A 16,330-nucleotide genomic window follows, 5' to 3' on the forward strand; every position below is an offset into this window, starting at 1 on the left:
TCTCTCTCAAAATAAATAAATAAATAAACTTAAAAAAAAAAAAAGAAAGACAGGGGCCTAGGCCTCTGGCTAAGGGACAGCATTGGTTGGCAGGCAGGGGATCATCCCTGTTTGATCTCAGCTCAGCCAACAGTGTCCTGGGTGAGCTCAGCTTCCTCATCTCTGAGCCAGAGGTCTGCCCACTGTTGGGGGTGTGGGGGGGTGCTGTTCTCACTGCAGAGTGTGGTGGGAGCTGGTGGGGCTGCTTGCCAGCTCCAGATTCACCTGTAACCTTTCCCACTGGTGCTTCTCCCACCAAGGAGTTTGGCAGTCACTCTGGACCCAGAGAAGGTGGCTGTAATCAGGTAGCCACCTTAAAGGGGATGGAAGGTGTATCACAAAGTATCCACTGGCGATCCCCCAGAAATAGGTGTTCTTGTCAGAGGAAGGAAAGAGGCCAGGTCCTTGTGTATTTCACAAACTCAGAAGGGTACTTCAAAGGAGAACCAAAGTGGAGGAGGCTCTGGAGCCAGGCAACCTGGGTTTGAATCCTGGCTCTACCACAGATTAGCTGTGTGGCCTTGGGGAAGTTACTTAACCACCCCAAGCTTCAGTTTCTCTGCTGTTAACAGTATCTGCCCCTTAGGGTCACGGGGAGGAAGATGAACGACTCAGTGGATGCGAAAGTCCCCAGAATGTGTTTGGCACAAGATACCTCATTCCTTCTACTTTGGGACTGTCTTTGTTTAAAAGACATTTTCAGGAGGCTGAGGTTACAAAACTTTATTGAGTACCTATCATGTGGCAGGTACTGTGCTCGGGGAATGGAGCACATTCCCTTCCTCCTTCACCACTGCAAGCTCTGAAAATGAATATACCACAAGTGCTCTGGGTTACGATGCCAAAGATGCCAGGTTAACAGCCCCAGAGGCCCCACAGGAGATATGACAACACTAGACGTGGCCCTGTACCTTCCACTCTCTTCCTGGCTCAAGTCACTAATTGGCCATGCCCCCCATTGCTGGTCCTACGAACCACGGCATAAGCAGTAAACGTCATCCCAGCTAGAATCTAGTGAGAAACACATCAAAACATGAAAGAAGCTTGTGGGTTCCAGAAGCCAGCGTCTCCACATTCCACTTTCTGCACCAGCACCACCTCCAGGGCACTCTTCCCACTGCTGGAGCTTGGGATTTCTTTCTCAAACAAACTTGTACCACGTCACTGCCCTGTTTGGAAACCTATGATGGCCCTTCGCTGCCTTCTGGAAAAACCCCAACCCAAGACTAGCAGAATGGGGCCTTTGTGACTCCAGCTCGCCTTATTTGTATCATCTCTCACGACATCCCATACAGCCATGTCAGAGCACCTGCCGTTCGTCACATTGGCCCTGCCATCTCCTGCCTCTGTGCTTTTGCTTCTGCTGTTCCCTCTGCCAGGAAGGCTCTTCCCTTCTTCTCCATGCCACATCTTTTAAGAGGGTTAAATGCCATCTCCTCTGTGGAGCTCGCTTTGATTCATTCTGATAGTTAACTGCTTCGCCCTTGGTATTTTACATGCAGTCAAGACTCTTAGAGCAGGAGTCGGACACCCTGCACCATAATGTTCTGATAAGAGGATACTTCTTGTTCCCTCTTAAAGGAAGGGATGACTTTTTACTCATTGTGGCTTCCTTGGAGCCTCACAGAGGGCCTTGGGACTGTGAATATTTCCCGAATGAAGGAATGAGCCCTTAGCTGCTTTGAGCATTCATGCTCTAGAACAAGGGAGCATCCCTCTGGCAGAAGGAGAGAATGCTGTCAGTCCTGCAGGAATGTTTGTATTGAAAGTGTGGATCTGTTCCAGTTCTACTGACAAATATGGGATAATCTGAGTGTAACATGAATTTCACACTTGAGGAATTCAGAAATCGGCACCCAGCTGAATGGAGCCACAAAGGACAACACTAACCATACTAGCGTGTGTGCACATACATACATGCATGCGCACGCGTGCGCACACGCACACACACTCTGAGCATCTACCAACAGTTCACCGCATGTGCTATAAGCCACATTGATCCGCAGCTAGAGTTACAATTTTCCTTCCGATTTCCGACAACCCTCCTTCTCCTACTTCACATTAACTCTCAAGCCACAGCCCTTCTGATGCCTGCTTCTGAAGGCAAACTGCAGGACTGTTTTCAAGGTAAAGGGCCATATTTATCATTCTACAGCATTTATGTATTTCCTAACCACGTAACAGGTGTAAAACTCGGCTAATGTTTTTGTTAGATTCTTAGCTTTCTAAGGGGTGTCATTGAAGAAGTTTTGAGTATTGTGTCCTTAACCCCATTTCGTCCCCATAAACCCCATAGTTTTTATTGGGTTACTTTACAGAGCACAGTGGTTTTTATGATGTGAATGTTGGGTTCTATAGAACTGACCATGTATCTGTTTTCAAAGACAGACACAACTGCCTTGTGGGAGGGACCCCAGAGAGGACCTGCTTAGGGAGTAATCAACCACGGGGACTTTTCAGAAACCTGTGCTTCAGGGGCTTAGAACTATAGCCCTCTTAGAGCTTCTAAAAATTTTTTAAATGTTTTATTTATTTTGGGGAGAGAGACAGACAGAGCGCAAGCAGGGAAGGGACAGAGAGAGAGAGAGAGGGAGATCCAGAATCTGAAGCAGGTTCCAGGCTCTGAGCTGTCACAGAGCCCAACACAGGCTCGAACCCACGAATCATGAGATCATAACATGAGCCAAAGTCAGATGCTTAACTGACAGGGCCACTCAGGCACCCCTCTCTTAGAGCTTCTAAAAGCAGCTGAGATCCCAATTCCACAATTCCAGAAATCAACAGGACACCAGCAACTAGACACTTGAAACTAATACCCTCTCTCTTTCTGTCTCTCTGCCTTGATGATTCTGGACCAATCAACTTTTGGGTCTTGGTATTTTTATCTACAAGATGGGCATACGGATCTTCCTTCCTCAGAAGCCATAACGATGAATGAATTAAATAAGGTAAGAGAAACACCGGGTTTTGCTCAGAGAGAAAATGCCAGGCAAACAGAAGAGCAACGTCAGCCAGGAAAACATGACCAGAATCGCTCTTTTTACCAAGAAGAAAAGTGGGAGGTGTGGCCTCCTGGGCCATGTGAGGTTCAGCTTGCCCCCACGTGGCCTTTGGTGCTGAAGCGAGGGGGTCCTTTTTACTGGGGTCTGTGAGCCTCACCCAGGATCTGGTGGGATGCCTTTCACCCTTGACATTTCAAAACCAATCTCCCATCCCTGATAATGCAGGAATGTTCCTCCGGCTGATGGACCTCTGCCAGCGCGAATGAGCGTCCCAGCCACCAACAGAGTAAACATTACTCAACTGGCCAGAGCTCTGTCACACGCATTCTTCCCCTGTGTTTCTAACCTCATGCAGAGCACAGCCCAACCCTGTTGGGTCTAGAACCTGGGAATTTAAACCCAGGCAAGCGGGAGCGTGCGACAGAGAAAGCTCCTCCCAAAGGAAACAACTCTGCCCATCGATTATGGGTAGACAGAGCTGTCTTTCCTATGACGCCAACACATACGGCCGGGGAGGGGGCCAGGCAGAATTAGGCCCGGGAACCTATCCTCAGAAATCCATTCCCCCTCTCCCCACAGAGGAGTCACTTTCTTGAGAAAAGAGGCAGACACGCAAATGATTCAGTCGAGTGACCGTCTGAGAGGCTCATCTGGGATAAAAGAATGTGAACTGGGAGGTCCAGAAATAAAAGCTTTAAATAAAGGAGATAGCACGGCTGCCTCAGTTTCCTCACTGGTAACACGGGACTACCACCAGCTCTTATTCTCATTTCCTCCCCTCTGGGGATAAAGATTAACATTTGCGAAGAGTTCAGATTAAAAATCCGAAATCCTGAGAGGAAAAAAGCTGATGCAAGGCGGAAGCAGTTGAAACACTGGGCTGGGTTTTAATTCCACATCTCTTTCTACCCGAGGTGGCTGGGTTAGGAGCCCAGTTCCTAAGAGGAGAAACACAGACAGGCCTGCGGGGACGGTAAACATTCTTGAACTCAAGGAGTAAAAGTTGAGTGATACTTAAGGAAAGCCCACAAACTGGTTTTCTTATAAAAATCAAAGCAAATGTAACCAACGGGGGAAAAAAAATCGTCTTCCATCAAAAGCATCTTGGCCGAGAACAGAAGTTGACCTGCACAGTGCACCTGAGAAAATCACACATGTGGGGAGGTAGGAGGGCCACAGAAACCGGCCAGCATGCCCGGTCCTTACTGGAGAGCCCGTTTCTGCAGGCAAACATCAGATGCTTTGCAACAAGCCCTTCAGCCCGGAGGCCGCTGTTACAAGTGAAAGAAACCAGGCCGGCACTCGAGAACTTGAGAAGTCCTCACATCTGTGAGTGTTTTACGCAGCCTGCTCTCAATGTGTCACGGATGCCCATTCGACAGAATGGAAAGCTGAGGTTCGGAGAGGAAGAGGTTATTTTCACTACCTCTTGTGAAGGGGCCCCCAAGCAAGTCAGCGGCCGACCCTTCTTCTTCCTCCCCGTAAGCCCCAAATTGATTCCAGGTAGGTTGAGCCTCCATCGTGACCCCCCAAGGAGTTTGAAATGATTTTGTTTACTCATTTCTTGACTGTCTCTGTCACTGGAATGTAAGCCCAGCGAGGGCAAGACCTTGCCTGCGGTCTCCACTGTGTCCTCAGCACCTCGCACAGAGCCTAGCCTGTGAGAGGCGCTCGGTAAATATTGGTGGAATGAGCAACTGATGACCAGGTTCCACATGGTCTGTGGAGCTGAGGGGTGCAAAAGCGACAGTGGTATACATTTCTCCTCTAGGTCTCCTGATTTTGCTGAGGTTAGCGGGAGGCATGCCCCTTAAAGAAGGAGGAAGGGGGAGTGAGAGAGGAGGAGAAAGCGAGAGTAAAATATAATCAAAATAGAAATAGCACTGACACATTGGGGTGATTTGGTGTTTGAAGGCGCAGGGTGAGTGCACCGAGGAGTATTGCTTACGAAACAGCCTGGATCTCGTTAGTGCTTTACCTAGTGTGAAAAAGGCCAATGGGGGTGCCTGTAGGGGGCCTACCCATTCCTGACTTCTTGGGGCCTAAGCATAACTCTCACTACCTAGGATGCTTTAAGCGGGGGTGGGGTGGGGGGGGTGGGGGTTGAAATGGGTGCTTCCATGGGCACAGGCTGAGCATTTCTAAAGGTTTGGGGCTGCGAGTGGGAAGCCCAAATTTGGACTCACTCTGTTAGAACCCAGTTTGAGGCTCATCGGGTTGATTTTTGAGGAAGGATCAATTAATGGGAATTTACTGTGGCAACACTAAATGTCAAATGCCTTTTTCTCCAAAGGAAGCTGGAGTGAAAACTTAGAAGGGTTAAAAGCGGACATCGTTAGGCCTAAAGGCTGTGAGGACAGACAGAGCCCTGCCGCAGTCTGGCTCCTGGGGTCTCTTTTCTCAGAGGCAGCCTTTGCAGGGAGGGGTAATGTAGCTGTAACAAAGGCCCCTGGGCTTGGCTGGCGAGGAGGACGATGACGCTTCTAGTGGATCTGGGGAACGAAGAAGGCTATAAAGCCATCAGCAGACTGAGCCACTGGGTGTCCACACAAAAGTAAGGTCCTAAAAACAGACATCTGTATTGTGACTGAAAGGCTCATAAAATTGCCTTAGAAAGGAGAGGTTTTCCACTGCGACCCATTCATAAACAGGGCCCCGCTGGGAAGTGACACCCGGGGAGAAGATCCTTTGAGGCCTGGCAAGTGTCAGAGCTGCCCCGTTATGGGAGTTTGCCTGGCCAGACCCCAGCCTCTTCATCACCACCGTTGGAGGCAGCTCCCCCAGCAGCAGCAGCAGCAGCAGCATCATGACAGATAGCCATTGGGTACCAATTCATGGACGCTGGTCCCAGGCTGCACCAGGCATCGGGCTGAGGCTTTGGAGGTTGGATGATTACTGGCTTCCACTGAACAGGAGCACCAGTGAAGCACTCAGGGAGCAGTCCCCCAAGGATGGCAGCTGCTTAGAGCCATCTCTCCAAATGACTCTGATCTGCAAGAAAAACCCAGGCCCTTTTCTAGACCTTGGCTCACTCAACATAAACTCAGGAAGATCTATTCTAGCTCTTTTCTTGTCCAAGACATGCTGGTAAGAAATTATAATAGGAACTAATGTAGTAGAACATTAAGCTGACTAGTAGAACTAAATTAAACTAGTAGACTAAGCTAGTAAACTAAACCAGTAGAACATTAAGAGAAAAAGAATAATAATATGCTCTCTTTTATGTTGAGAGAGAGAGAGAGAGAGAGAGAGAGAGAGAACAAGCAAGCACATGTGAGCAGGGGAGAGGGGCAGAGGGAAAGAGAGAGAATCTTAAGCAGGCTCCACGCTTAGCACAGAGCCCAACATGGGGCTCCATCCCACGACCCGGGGATCATGACCTGAGCTGAAATCCAGAGTCTGATGCTCAACTGACTGAGCCACCCAGGCACCCCAATAATATGTTCTTTGAAAACTTCCTGGTAACATTAAATATTGGAGGTTATGTGTGTGTGTGTGTGTGTGTGTGTGTGTGTGTGTGTGTGTGTGTGTATACACTGTATACTTTGGTTAAGCAGTATCAATGAAAGTAGAGCTGGATGTCATTGTTTCTAGAAAAGGGAAAATATGCTTTATTTTTATTTTTTAAAAAATTTTTTTTTCAACGTTTTTATTTATTTTTGGGACAGAGAGAGACAGAGCATGAACGGGGGAGGGGCAGAGAGAGAGGGAGACACAGAATCGGAAACAGGCTCCAGGCTCCGAGCCATCAGCCCAGAGCCTGACGCGGGGCTCGAACTCATGGACCGCGAGATCGTGACCTGGCTGAAGTCGGACGCTTAACCGACTGCGCCACCCAGGCACCCCGGGAAAATATGCTTTAAATCATAATATGTACTATGTTACGGAAAACGAGACAAACTATGGAGTTTGTCAGTTTAACTCTAAACCTGAAAAACAGATTACAAAATAGGGGATTTATGCATTCAGGTTTTGGACAAGAAGCCCTTTATAATAGATATGGTCAGCGCACAAATAATGGAATGTCCACCATGTGCCAGGCACAGGTTATGGACTGGAGACATAGTGGTGAAGAAAGCCAACTCGGGCTTCGATGTGGGTACAGCCTGGAATTCCACCACTCAGCATACATACACAGTTTTAGAGACTCCGGGAACTACTTTTCCTCACAGGAAGAATGAGACTTAACTGGATTTCTTTCTTTTTCTTTGACATATAGGGATGCAAACCCTATACTTCACCCAGCAGGAAGATTCTCAAGAAGGAGGAGAAGGCTTGTTTCTGTTTCCATTGGTAAAACATCTTGAGATAAATCAAGCAGCTATTTTGTACCCACCATGCAAATTGATGTGACACAAATGGGAGATGTTATTCAGAGGTTTTCCCCGCTCGCTGAACAAGAGCTCCCTGGGCTTCATCACCAACCCAGTCCAAGAGGTGCTGACCAGGAAGAGGCACCCTGCCTTGGGTAGGGCCAGAAGGCAATGGGCATGCAGGCTGCCACTCAAAGGCCCTGAAAGTGTTAACCTTCAGCAGTGATAGGTGTCTCGTTTACACCCATTATAAATCTGTTTATTGTGACTGGCCCCACCCAATCTGCCGCTGCTGTAAAGCTCTAATGGTCCCTAATAAAGGTGGAAGGATTGTAACAGCACACAGTTCCTGAAATGGGGACGGAGCGAGAGACAGACAGATGATGAGCTTAACAATAAGATATCACAATGACCAACGTCCCTCTGCTATTTCAGGCAGCAGGGGCCTGGGCCCCAACACTTGATGCTACATGCAATCTCCAAATACTCACCTGTCAGAGCTGAAAGGTCCGACACCCTCATTTGCCAGAATCCCTGAGAAGTTAGGTGATTGGCCCAAGGTCACCCCTTCTCATTCGCGGCTCAGGTCTCCTGAATCCTAGTCCAGGGCCCTTCCCCCAGCTGCCTCACCTCTCCTAGTTTAGCAAAGGGCCTTCAGGATCATCATCAACCCCTTCAGGACCCTCCTGCTCCATCTGGCCTTGTGACGTCCAGCCCTGACTGTATATCCAAATTTCTTAGAGAGTTTATTGAAACTTTCCACGCCTGACCCGCCGCCCACCCCGCCAACATCAAGTTCTGATTCTAAAAGGTGTAGGTGGGGGAGATGTGGGTGTTTTTAATGAGCTCCCAAGATGCCTTTTATGTGGGCTGGGATGGAGGTGTAAGAAGCACAGGTCTTGCCAATACTTGGGTTTCATGGTTTCTGACGTCTCAAATGAGAAGCAGGGTTCATGGAAAAGGAAACTTCCAGGGTGAAACTGCAAGCCACACCCTAGTCAAGAACCCAAGGAAACCCAAAGCTCTTCCTCTCTCTCAAGGCCCTAAGGGCTCCTGAGCCAACCCAACAATACCTTGTCAGGCACCTTGTTGCTGGGCCCTTTATCATACTTAAGCCTCACATCAGCCCTGAGGAGACAGACATCACATCCCTGATCCCTATTTTATAGATGAACACACTGAGGTTCAAAGAGCCCAAGTAACCATCGGAGAGTGAAAGAACCATAGATCAAGCCCAAGCCTCTTTGGGGATGCTACCCCTTGCTACCCAGATACACCCTTCTTGAGTGCAGTCCAGGCGAGGGCCTGCCGGTAGGCAGCTTGCCTCAGGGGATGGAGACTTCCCTGGGAGAGTCATTAAGCACTAAAGATAGCTGCATGGTGTTCTTCCAGCTTGGGAGGGAGGTGAGTGTGTGTTCTGAGAAAGATGGTTCCTGACTTCCTGAAAGCAATAGAGATTGGGCTTCATCGGTTGACTCCTCAGTGGCTAAACTTACACAGTGGTGCTTTTGTCGGGCTGCTGAAGCCAGAGCACAGGGCAACAGGAAGGCGTATCTTAGGCAGATGCAGGCTCACAGGCTGAGGGAAGCAGCTTCCAGAGAATCAGCCCTCTGGAGCCTCTGAGGTTTCCTGTGTTCACTGCAGGAGCTGTGTCCACCCTCCCCTTCTTACTGCTCTTGTGCCTGAAATTTGGGGGAGCTTCCCTCCTAAGAACAAAGGCCATTAAGCTTCTCTGATCAGGCTTCCTCCAAGAAAGTACCACACCCCCACTAATTGGCAGGATCCCAGGGCTAATTACTAACAAGCAGGGTGCTCGCGCCTCCTTAAATTAAAGGAGAAAAATGCCCTACAGGAAATTCAGGGTCATCTTATGAACCTGACCTCCTGCTACATGGTCATGAGCCTCCGCCCCTCCCCACAATCCTTGGCGCTTCCCAGCTCTGTTTTTTTGCTCTAAATGCCTATAGTACTGGATATGGCACTGGACATGTGTTATGGATGTCACAGAGCAGTCCTTCTTGGAAGAATGAGAAACTGCATTATACAAGAAGCCAGACTTAATCTGCCACAAACACCAAGATGAGTGTCTAGTTGGAAACCCTTCAAATTCTCCAAAAGTCAGGGTTGAAAGAAACCTCCAAGAGGAACAGAGAGAAAGAGGCGGAATAAAAACCCAAAACAAGGCCCTGCAAGGAATGGCAATAGCTACCATTCATGAGCACCTGCTACATCCAGGGTGCTTTACATACACCAGCTCATTTAATCCTCATAGCCTCTGCATGAGTTGGTGTCCCGTTTTACAAATTGAAACACTGGGGCTTAGTGATCCCAGAGATTTGCCCATTGTCACACAGGCCAAGTTGAGGTTGGAATTCAGGTCTGCCTGCATAGTCTATGACTCGTTGCTACGTCCACTGGATTTAGAAAAGCATTTCCCCAGATTATCTTCAATCTGTATCACACGTCCGGGTGATGGTCAGGCATCTATGGCACAGCCTGGGCACTGGGATTTTTACGTTTTTTTTAACATTTATTTTTATTTTGAGAGAGCGATAGAGAGCAAGCAGGGGAGAGGCACGGAAGGAGGGAGACAGAATACCAAGCAGGCTCTGTGCTGTAAGCACAGAGCCCAATGAGGGGCTCGAACTCATAAACCGTGAAATCATGACCTGAGCCGAAATCAAGAGTTGGATGCTTGACCAACTGAGCCACCCAGGCACCCCTGGGCATTGGGATTTTAGAAGCTCCCTAGTTGATTCTAAAGTGTGGCAAGGTATTGGGAACCATTATCCTAGAGTGGGGGTCCGCAAACTGTGGTCCAAACAGGCCAAAGAAATTCAAATCTCAGTCCCGTACATAACGTTTTGTTGGAAGACAGCCACATTCGCTTGTTTACATATGGTTCATGGCCACATTTATCCCACAAAGGCAGAGTCAAGTAATTGTGAAGACAGACTATACAGCCCAAAAAGCCTAAACTATTTACAGAAAAAGTTTGCCAACCCCTATACCAGAGTTCCTAGGACGATAACCACAACTGAATGCTTCATTTGACCTTATTTTGGGGCTATGTTTCATTCATATATATGTGCATTTTCATATATGTGGGTGTGTATGTATGTGTGTGTGTATATATATATATATATATATATATATATATATATATATATATAGCTTCCCCATTTGTGCTTGTACTTCTCATCGAAAAGTGGGTAGAGGCAAAATGCCAGATCTTGTGCCTTCCCATCGAGCAGCTAGCTTCAAAGGCCCTTGCACAGATTTTGGCCGCTCTCTGTACCTCTGGTGCTTAATTCCCCCCAAGTTCCTGTCCGTTCCCATCAAACCTTCAACAAACAGATTCCAAGGGCACTTCTATAACCTGCAGGCAGGGGCTGTGTGTTTACTGGCAGCTTCCTTCCTCCTCAGTGCTGACTGGAGGCCACAAGGAGTCCTTGAATCTTCTAAGGGTCCTTCAGGGGGATTAGGCATGGCCCACGGGGCTGCCTACAGTGATAGCACTCCAGTATCTCCTGGCTCCTTTGTGCACAAGCTCTGAGCCCCACCAGCCCAGCAGCCAGGTTTCTTTGTATGCAGACCAGGCTCGGTCCACTATCAGGAGGAGGTTGCCAGCAAAATCTCTGAAGGCTGGGCCTCTTAATCTCATTAATATCCTGATTGTCTTCCTCAATCTAGGGGCAGCCGATGGGGTGGTACCGCAAGATAAAATGACCTTCAAATTCAGCAGATAAAATGGCCATCAGATAAAGTCCTTCTGAAGGAGAACCGTGGAGCCAGGTCCACCCCTGGACTCCCAGTCAGTACAAAAGGGTTTCCTAAAACACCAGATGTTTCAAGGTGGCATTTGTTTCTTTTCTGAACTGAAATAAGCTGCTACTTTGGGACAATAGGGCTTATTTACTATGGGGACCTTTGCTGCCGAGATGAATATTTTTACGACCACCCTCATAAACGCCCCGCCCCTTGTCTGCTGCCCGGGGAGGGGGCGGAGCTTCAGAGGTGAGCTGAGGTGACCGGGCTGTCTCAGAAGCCCCATTAAGTTGTTAAGGCATTTAGTGCCCCAGACGGTGCCGAATGCAAGGGCAGTTCAAATCCCTGCCCAGATGGGGATGGGGTGGTGGAAGAGGGGGCTCACATCTCTTTCTGCAGAGTGCAGAATCTACCTTGGTCAGGGGCAACAGTTGGTGCAGGGGAAGCAGTAAACTAGCCAGACTGGGAGACCCCCATCCTTGGCCATGCTCTGCTAAAGCCTTTTGTCTTTCAGAGGGGAGCAATAAGAATGTGGGAAAAGAAGGGACTGTGGGGGTATTGTGTGTGTGTTGGTTTCCATGCCTGAAAAGTTCTTAGCATCTGCATAAAGCAGAAGAGATGGTCCGTGTGTAATAGTTCAAAACCTGTCTCTACTGCTTGCTAACTATATGAACTTGGGCAAATTATCTACATCCCAAACATCTCACCTTCGTTGATTGTAAAATGGGGATATGGGTACAGAAAGTTTCTACCCTACAGGGTTGTCATGAGAATTAGATAAGATGATGCATGGAGGCGCTCAGCGCAGGGGCTGGAGCCCAGGAAATATTTAATCAATACTAGCTGTTATGATTATTCACATTAGCCATAACCCTTCCGTTGGGCACTTTTGAGATCTCTTTGGGCCCTACAGATGTCAGCATCAGGGAAAGCAGCAACAGCAACCACACAGATCTCCTGGCCCAGAGTCTGATTTGTCTAAGACTCAGTCTTTGGACTCTTGTGGGTGACTTGGTAGGGCATGTGAGAGGCCACAAGGGGGAGGTGGGAGGCAGGATTCTCTGGGTTTCAAGCTCTGATCTGACCATCAAGTCCACTAGGCTTGGAGAAAGGGCAAGAGAAGCAGGAGTAAGCAGCCACAGAAATAAAGGTCTCCACTTAAAGAGGCTGTCCATCAGGGTACCCAAAGATTCTTCTGGAAGGGCTTCCTCTCACCTCTGGGAGAATGAGCCTCAATCTCCTTCCCAAAAGATGATAGAAGAGTGAGGACGTGATGTGTTGGCAGAACGAAAGCTGATGAAGACCTTCCGCTCCCCCCTTGCTGTCGCAGACAGCTGCAGGCTGCAGCAAAGGGTACAGTGAGCCAGGCCACCACAGATCATGCAGCCTGGCCCCAAGGCTTGGGCCAAGGCTAGCCCAGCTTCCATTCCACGCCAACTTCCTCCTCCTCCTCCTCCTCGAGCCAATCAATACAAGCACCTGTCTCCAACCAGTCCCCTTCCTCGCCACAGCCCTGCTCTCTGACCTTTTGGGGGCCTTTCTCTTGATTCCACTCCAGAATGGAGGAAGGGGCCATCACTCCGGGCCTGCTCAATGGCCTCAGAATGGGCTGTCATGGGGCCTATAACCAGGGACAGCTCCTGCTGGCGAGAGCAGGGCTGGGAGGGGGGTGTGTGTGCAGATAAAGGCCTTCCAGGCTGAAGATAAATGGCCGCCTGCAGCCTGCTACAGTAACTTCAGGCCCCCAAGAAGAGCAAACAAAGGGTGCCCCTGTGACACTCACTGGAAAGATGAAGGCCCATCAGCGGCAGCCAGGCTGGTTCAAAGCCCCAACTTAATTGGCAATTAAGCATGCATAAGAGAGACAAAGCCATGACAACCCTGGGCTGCATGCTGGTGTGTGATTGTAAAGCCGGGAGGGGCAACGCAGAAAACAGCTGATTCTGCTGACAGCGTGTTTGTAGGGCACCTTGTAACCAATCAGCCGCTGACAGAGGCAAAGTGCTCCTCCTGCCACTCCTATTGTGCCGGACATTCCAGGACCAGGGTCACACTGTGGTCACCGTGGGCAAGTGGGCCACAGCACACCCAGAGTGGCTGGGAGAGAAGGCGGCTCGTTAGGGAAGGGATGCTCTCCCCTCCAGGAAGAAGGTTCAAGGGAAAGATTTGTCTCTAAAGTGCCTCCAGTCCTCCTGGCTCAGAGGCTGGCGTTCAGAGGGGAGGGAGTGCGGGGGAGGGAGATCGGGGCCTTGTCTCCCCAGCTTAGCCTTGGAGGGTGTTTGGTGCTGCTGCTGACTCTGGGTGTTGGTCTCTCCTCGGCCTCCACAGAGCTCGTTTTGTATTCTACACCCACGTACATTCTGGGGTTCGTTAGAGAGCGTACCTTGGCCGTGGGGCCCATGATAGGAAGTGCACCATGAGGCTCTTTGGACTGTAGCCCTCCCTGAGTGCTGGGCTCCAGCCTGCTGTCGGCCTAGCCCTGGGTGCGTTCCCCAGCAGCCCCATTACACCTCACGTGCCCCCCCCTGGCAACCTGAGAGGGGAAAACAGACACGCATGCCAGCATCCTGCACCCCAGGCCCCAGCCCAGTGGCCGCTTCTGCTTCCACTCCCAGGGCCAGGTCACATGTCACTGCCTCTTAGGAATAATGCCCCAATGTGTGAAATTTAGGAGGAAATGGATTTCTGCTGCCGGTCCTTCTTCCCACTGCTGTAATAACAAGTGTGATAATGATAGCAATTACAGTTTATTGGGAAAGATGGTGTTTATACATTCTCTCATTTAATCCTCACGTGGACCCGATGAGGTAGGTCTGACTTCTTGATTTTACAGACAGGAAAGTCAGACTCAGAGAAGTTACATGGCTGGGTCACGCTGCAGTTATGGGAATCAATCTGGCTGGCTAGATGTGGGCTTCAAAACTAAGTCCAGAGCATCCACTCTCTGGGCATGGGAAGGACTATCGTGATGAGCCCCGAGTGAAAATTAAGGCAGAGGGGAAGGGCAGCCCCTGAAAATATACAATGTCCCATAATTAATGCTCCATAAATAGGAGTCTCTCCCTAGAAAGACACACAAAACCCTGAAAGACAGCCTTGGTCCCTAGATGGTTCTGGGCTCTCCATGCCAGCACAATGTCTTCCCAAGACGACAATATGCTCCTGTGGGCAGGGACACACGTGCATCTATGCTGTACCAAGTGGGAATCAGCAGGCCTGAGTTCCAGTCCCATCTGCCACCATCGCTCTGTATAACTTTGGCAAGTCACTGCTTCTTTTGAGCCTCAGTTTCCTTCTTTGACGTTCTGCCCAGTTCTAGCATTCCATGATTTTTTTCAAAGGCCAACATCTAGGGAGACCCCAGAGAACCCACTCCAAGTGGGCCATGCCTTCTGGGACTCCACTCAGAGGGCTCTGGGACTGTATTTTCCACCCACCCTGCTCATCTTCCAGGACCTGCCCCTGTCCCTCCAGCCCCTCTCTGTCTCCTGTCCATATACAGAAGGCCTAAGCTAACGACCCTGTGGTGACCTCACCACAACCCCAGCTTGTCAGAAAGCTGCTGGGCCTTTGTTTGGTTTGCAGGCTCCCTGACTTTGGTGTGGAGATCACAGGTCCCAACACAATAGCCATTGTCTCCTCAATAATGCCCCTTGCCCCAACCACGCCCCCCACAGCTCCAGAGCCAGCTCCGTGGATCACTGCGGGCGGCAAGTGCTCCAGTCTTGCTCAGTGCCGGCCACATGCCGTTTGCCACTGCCCTCTGAACCCTGCTTTGAATTTCCATTAAGGCACTGGGTTACTCTGCAATCGGACCAGTGTCCATCAGGGGCTCCTCTGCCTCTCAAGAGTAACCAAAACTTACTCCCCGTGTGGCTGAGCTTCCCCTTCTATGGGAGTTGGATCCAGAGAAGCCCCTGGCCCTGGTTTATGCTGGACAGTTTCAGGCTCCCAGAGATCCTGGTGGGAGCACAGAGTAGAACAAAAGCTTGGGCCCCCCAATACTTAGGCCAGCCCCAGACCTCAGGGCTCTCCAAGCAGTGGAGCAACCAGCAGGCAAGGAAGCAACAGACTTCAGAACCAACCCTGAGTTGGAAATGGTGCTTGGTTCTCCTTTTGCAAGCCCTTCCCCAGAGCAGGCGGGAGACCATGCCATACTCTTTCTACACGGGCACCATGACGGCCTCAATAAGCATCCTAATTCTGGGAAGCCAGCTTTCCTGGAAGAACTAAGCCCCAGGCGGAGAAGTGCCTTCAGACTATGTGTGATGGAACACTCAGCATATAGGGCTTCCACCCTGATAAACCCACACCCCACAGCAGAGGCATGCTAATCCAGGCCGGGACCTGGCACACAGTAGGTACTCAATGAGTTTTGGCCGATTCATCAGTGCAAAGACTTTATGTGGCTGTTTCCACCCAAACTCTGGCAGAGAACAAGCAGAGACTGTCAACAGAGTGGCCCTTCCCCAGAGGCCCCTGGGCTCCTCCTGCTGGAGCTGGACAGAGCCCTGGGGTAGGATATGGACGGGGTGGAGGAGGTGACCCCTCTGCCCGCAGTGTGGACCTGGCATGCCAATAAGGCAGCCTCTCCGTCTAATCTGACAGCCGCACTGACTTGCTGAGTCAGCAGCCACACAGGGAGAAGAAAGGGGACCAGAGAAGACTGGGGAGAGGGGCTCTTGGAGGCTGAGCAAGGACTCAGAGGAAACCTGACCACAGCCAAACACTGTTTTCACAAGAACATTCTGGCAACGGGAGGCCAGCCTGAGCACCATCCCAGAGCATTTCCTCCTCTGAAAAGTCTTGACCCAGATGAGACCCATGGCGGGAAGCAGGACGGTTGGGCTGCTGAGGCAGTGAGGCCTGGGCTGGGCTTACCTGACAGCTTATTTGGAGGAGAGGTGCTGGGCTGGTGGTGGGGAGAGCCGTGGGAGAGCAGGGGGTTCAGGTTGTGCGTCTGGTTGGAGCTGTAGGCATCCATGGCCAGCTTCTGCCGGAACGCCTCCTCCTTCCTGCGGTTTGCAAACCAGTTGTAGACACGGACCTCAGTGACCAGGTTGGAGCCCAGGCCGTGGGCTTTGGAGGGGGAGACGCCTCGCTGCAAACATTCTGCCCTGAGGATGGACAGTGGGGGAGATGGTGAGCAAGGACAGCCAGGGGGAGGCTTGCCGGCGTTTGGCCCTAGACACACAATCCCAGTGGTCT

General features: G+C 50.3%; 1 protein-coding gene across 6 annotated transcripts in view; it reads right to left on the reverse strand.

Moving 5' to 3' along the window:
* HNF1B (HNF1 homeobox B) overlaps positions 1-16,330 on the reverse strand; it is a 55,022-nt gene that overhangs the window by 26,070 nt on the left and 12,622 nt on the right. For all 6 annotated transcript variants that reach the window (XM_040455164.1, XM_040455167.1, XM_040455166.1 and 3 more), the window contains exon 4: positions 16,004-16,239. In XM_040455164.1, coding sequence (XP_040311098.1) covers positions 16,004-16,239 — 236 coding nt within the window. The remainder of the gene's footprint in view (positions 1-16,003; positions 16,240-16,330) is intronic.

This window comes from Herpailurus yagouaroundi, unplaced genomic scaffold (genome assembly GCF_014898765.1).
Source record: "Herpailurus yagouaroundi ecotype Mexico unplaced genomic scaffold, PumYag 215, whole genome shotgun sequence".
Taxonomy (NCBI): domain Eukaryota; kingdom Metazoa; phylum Chordata; class Mammalia; order Carnivora; family Felidae; genus Herpailurus; species Herpailurus yagouaroundi.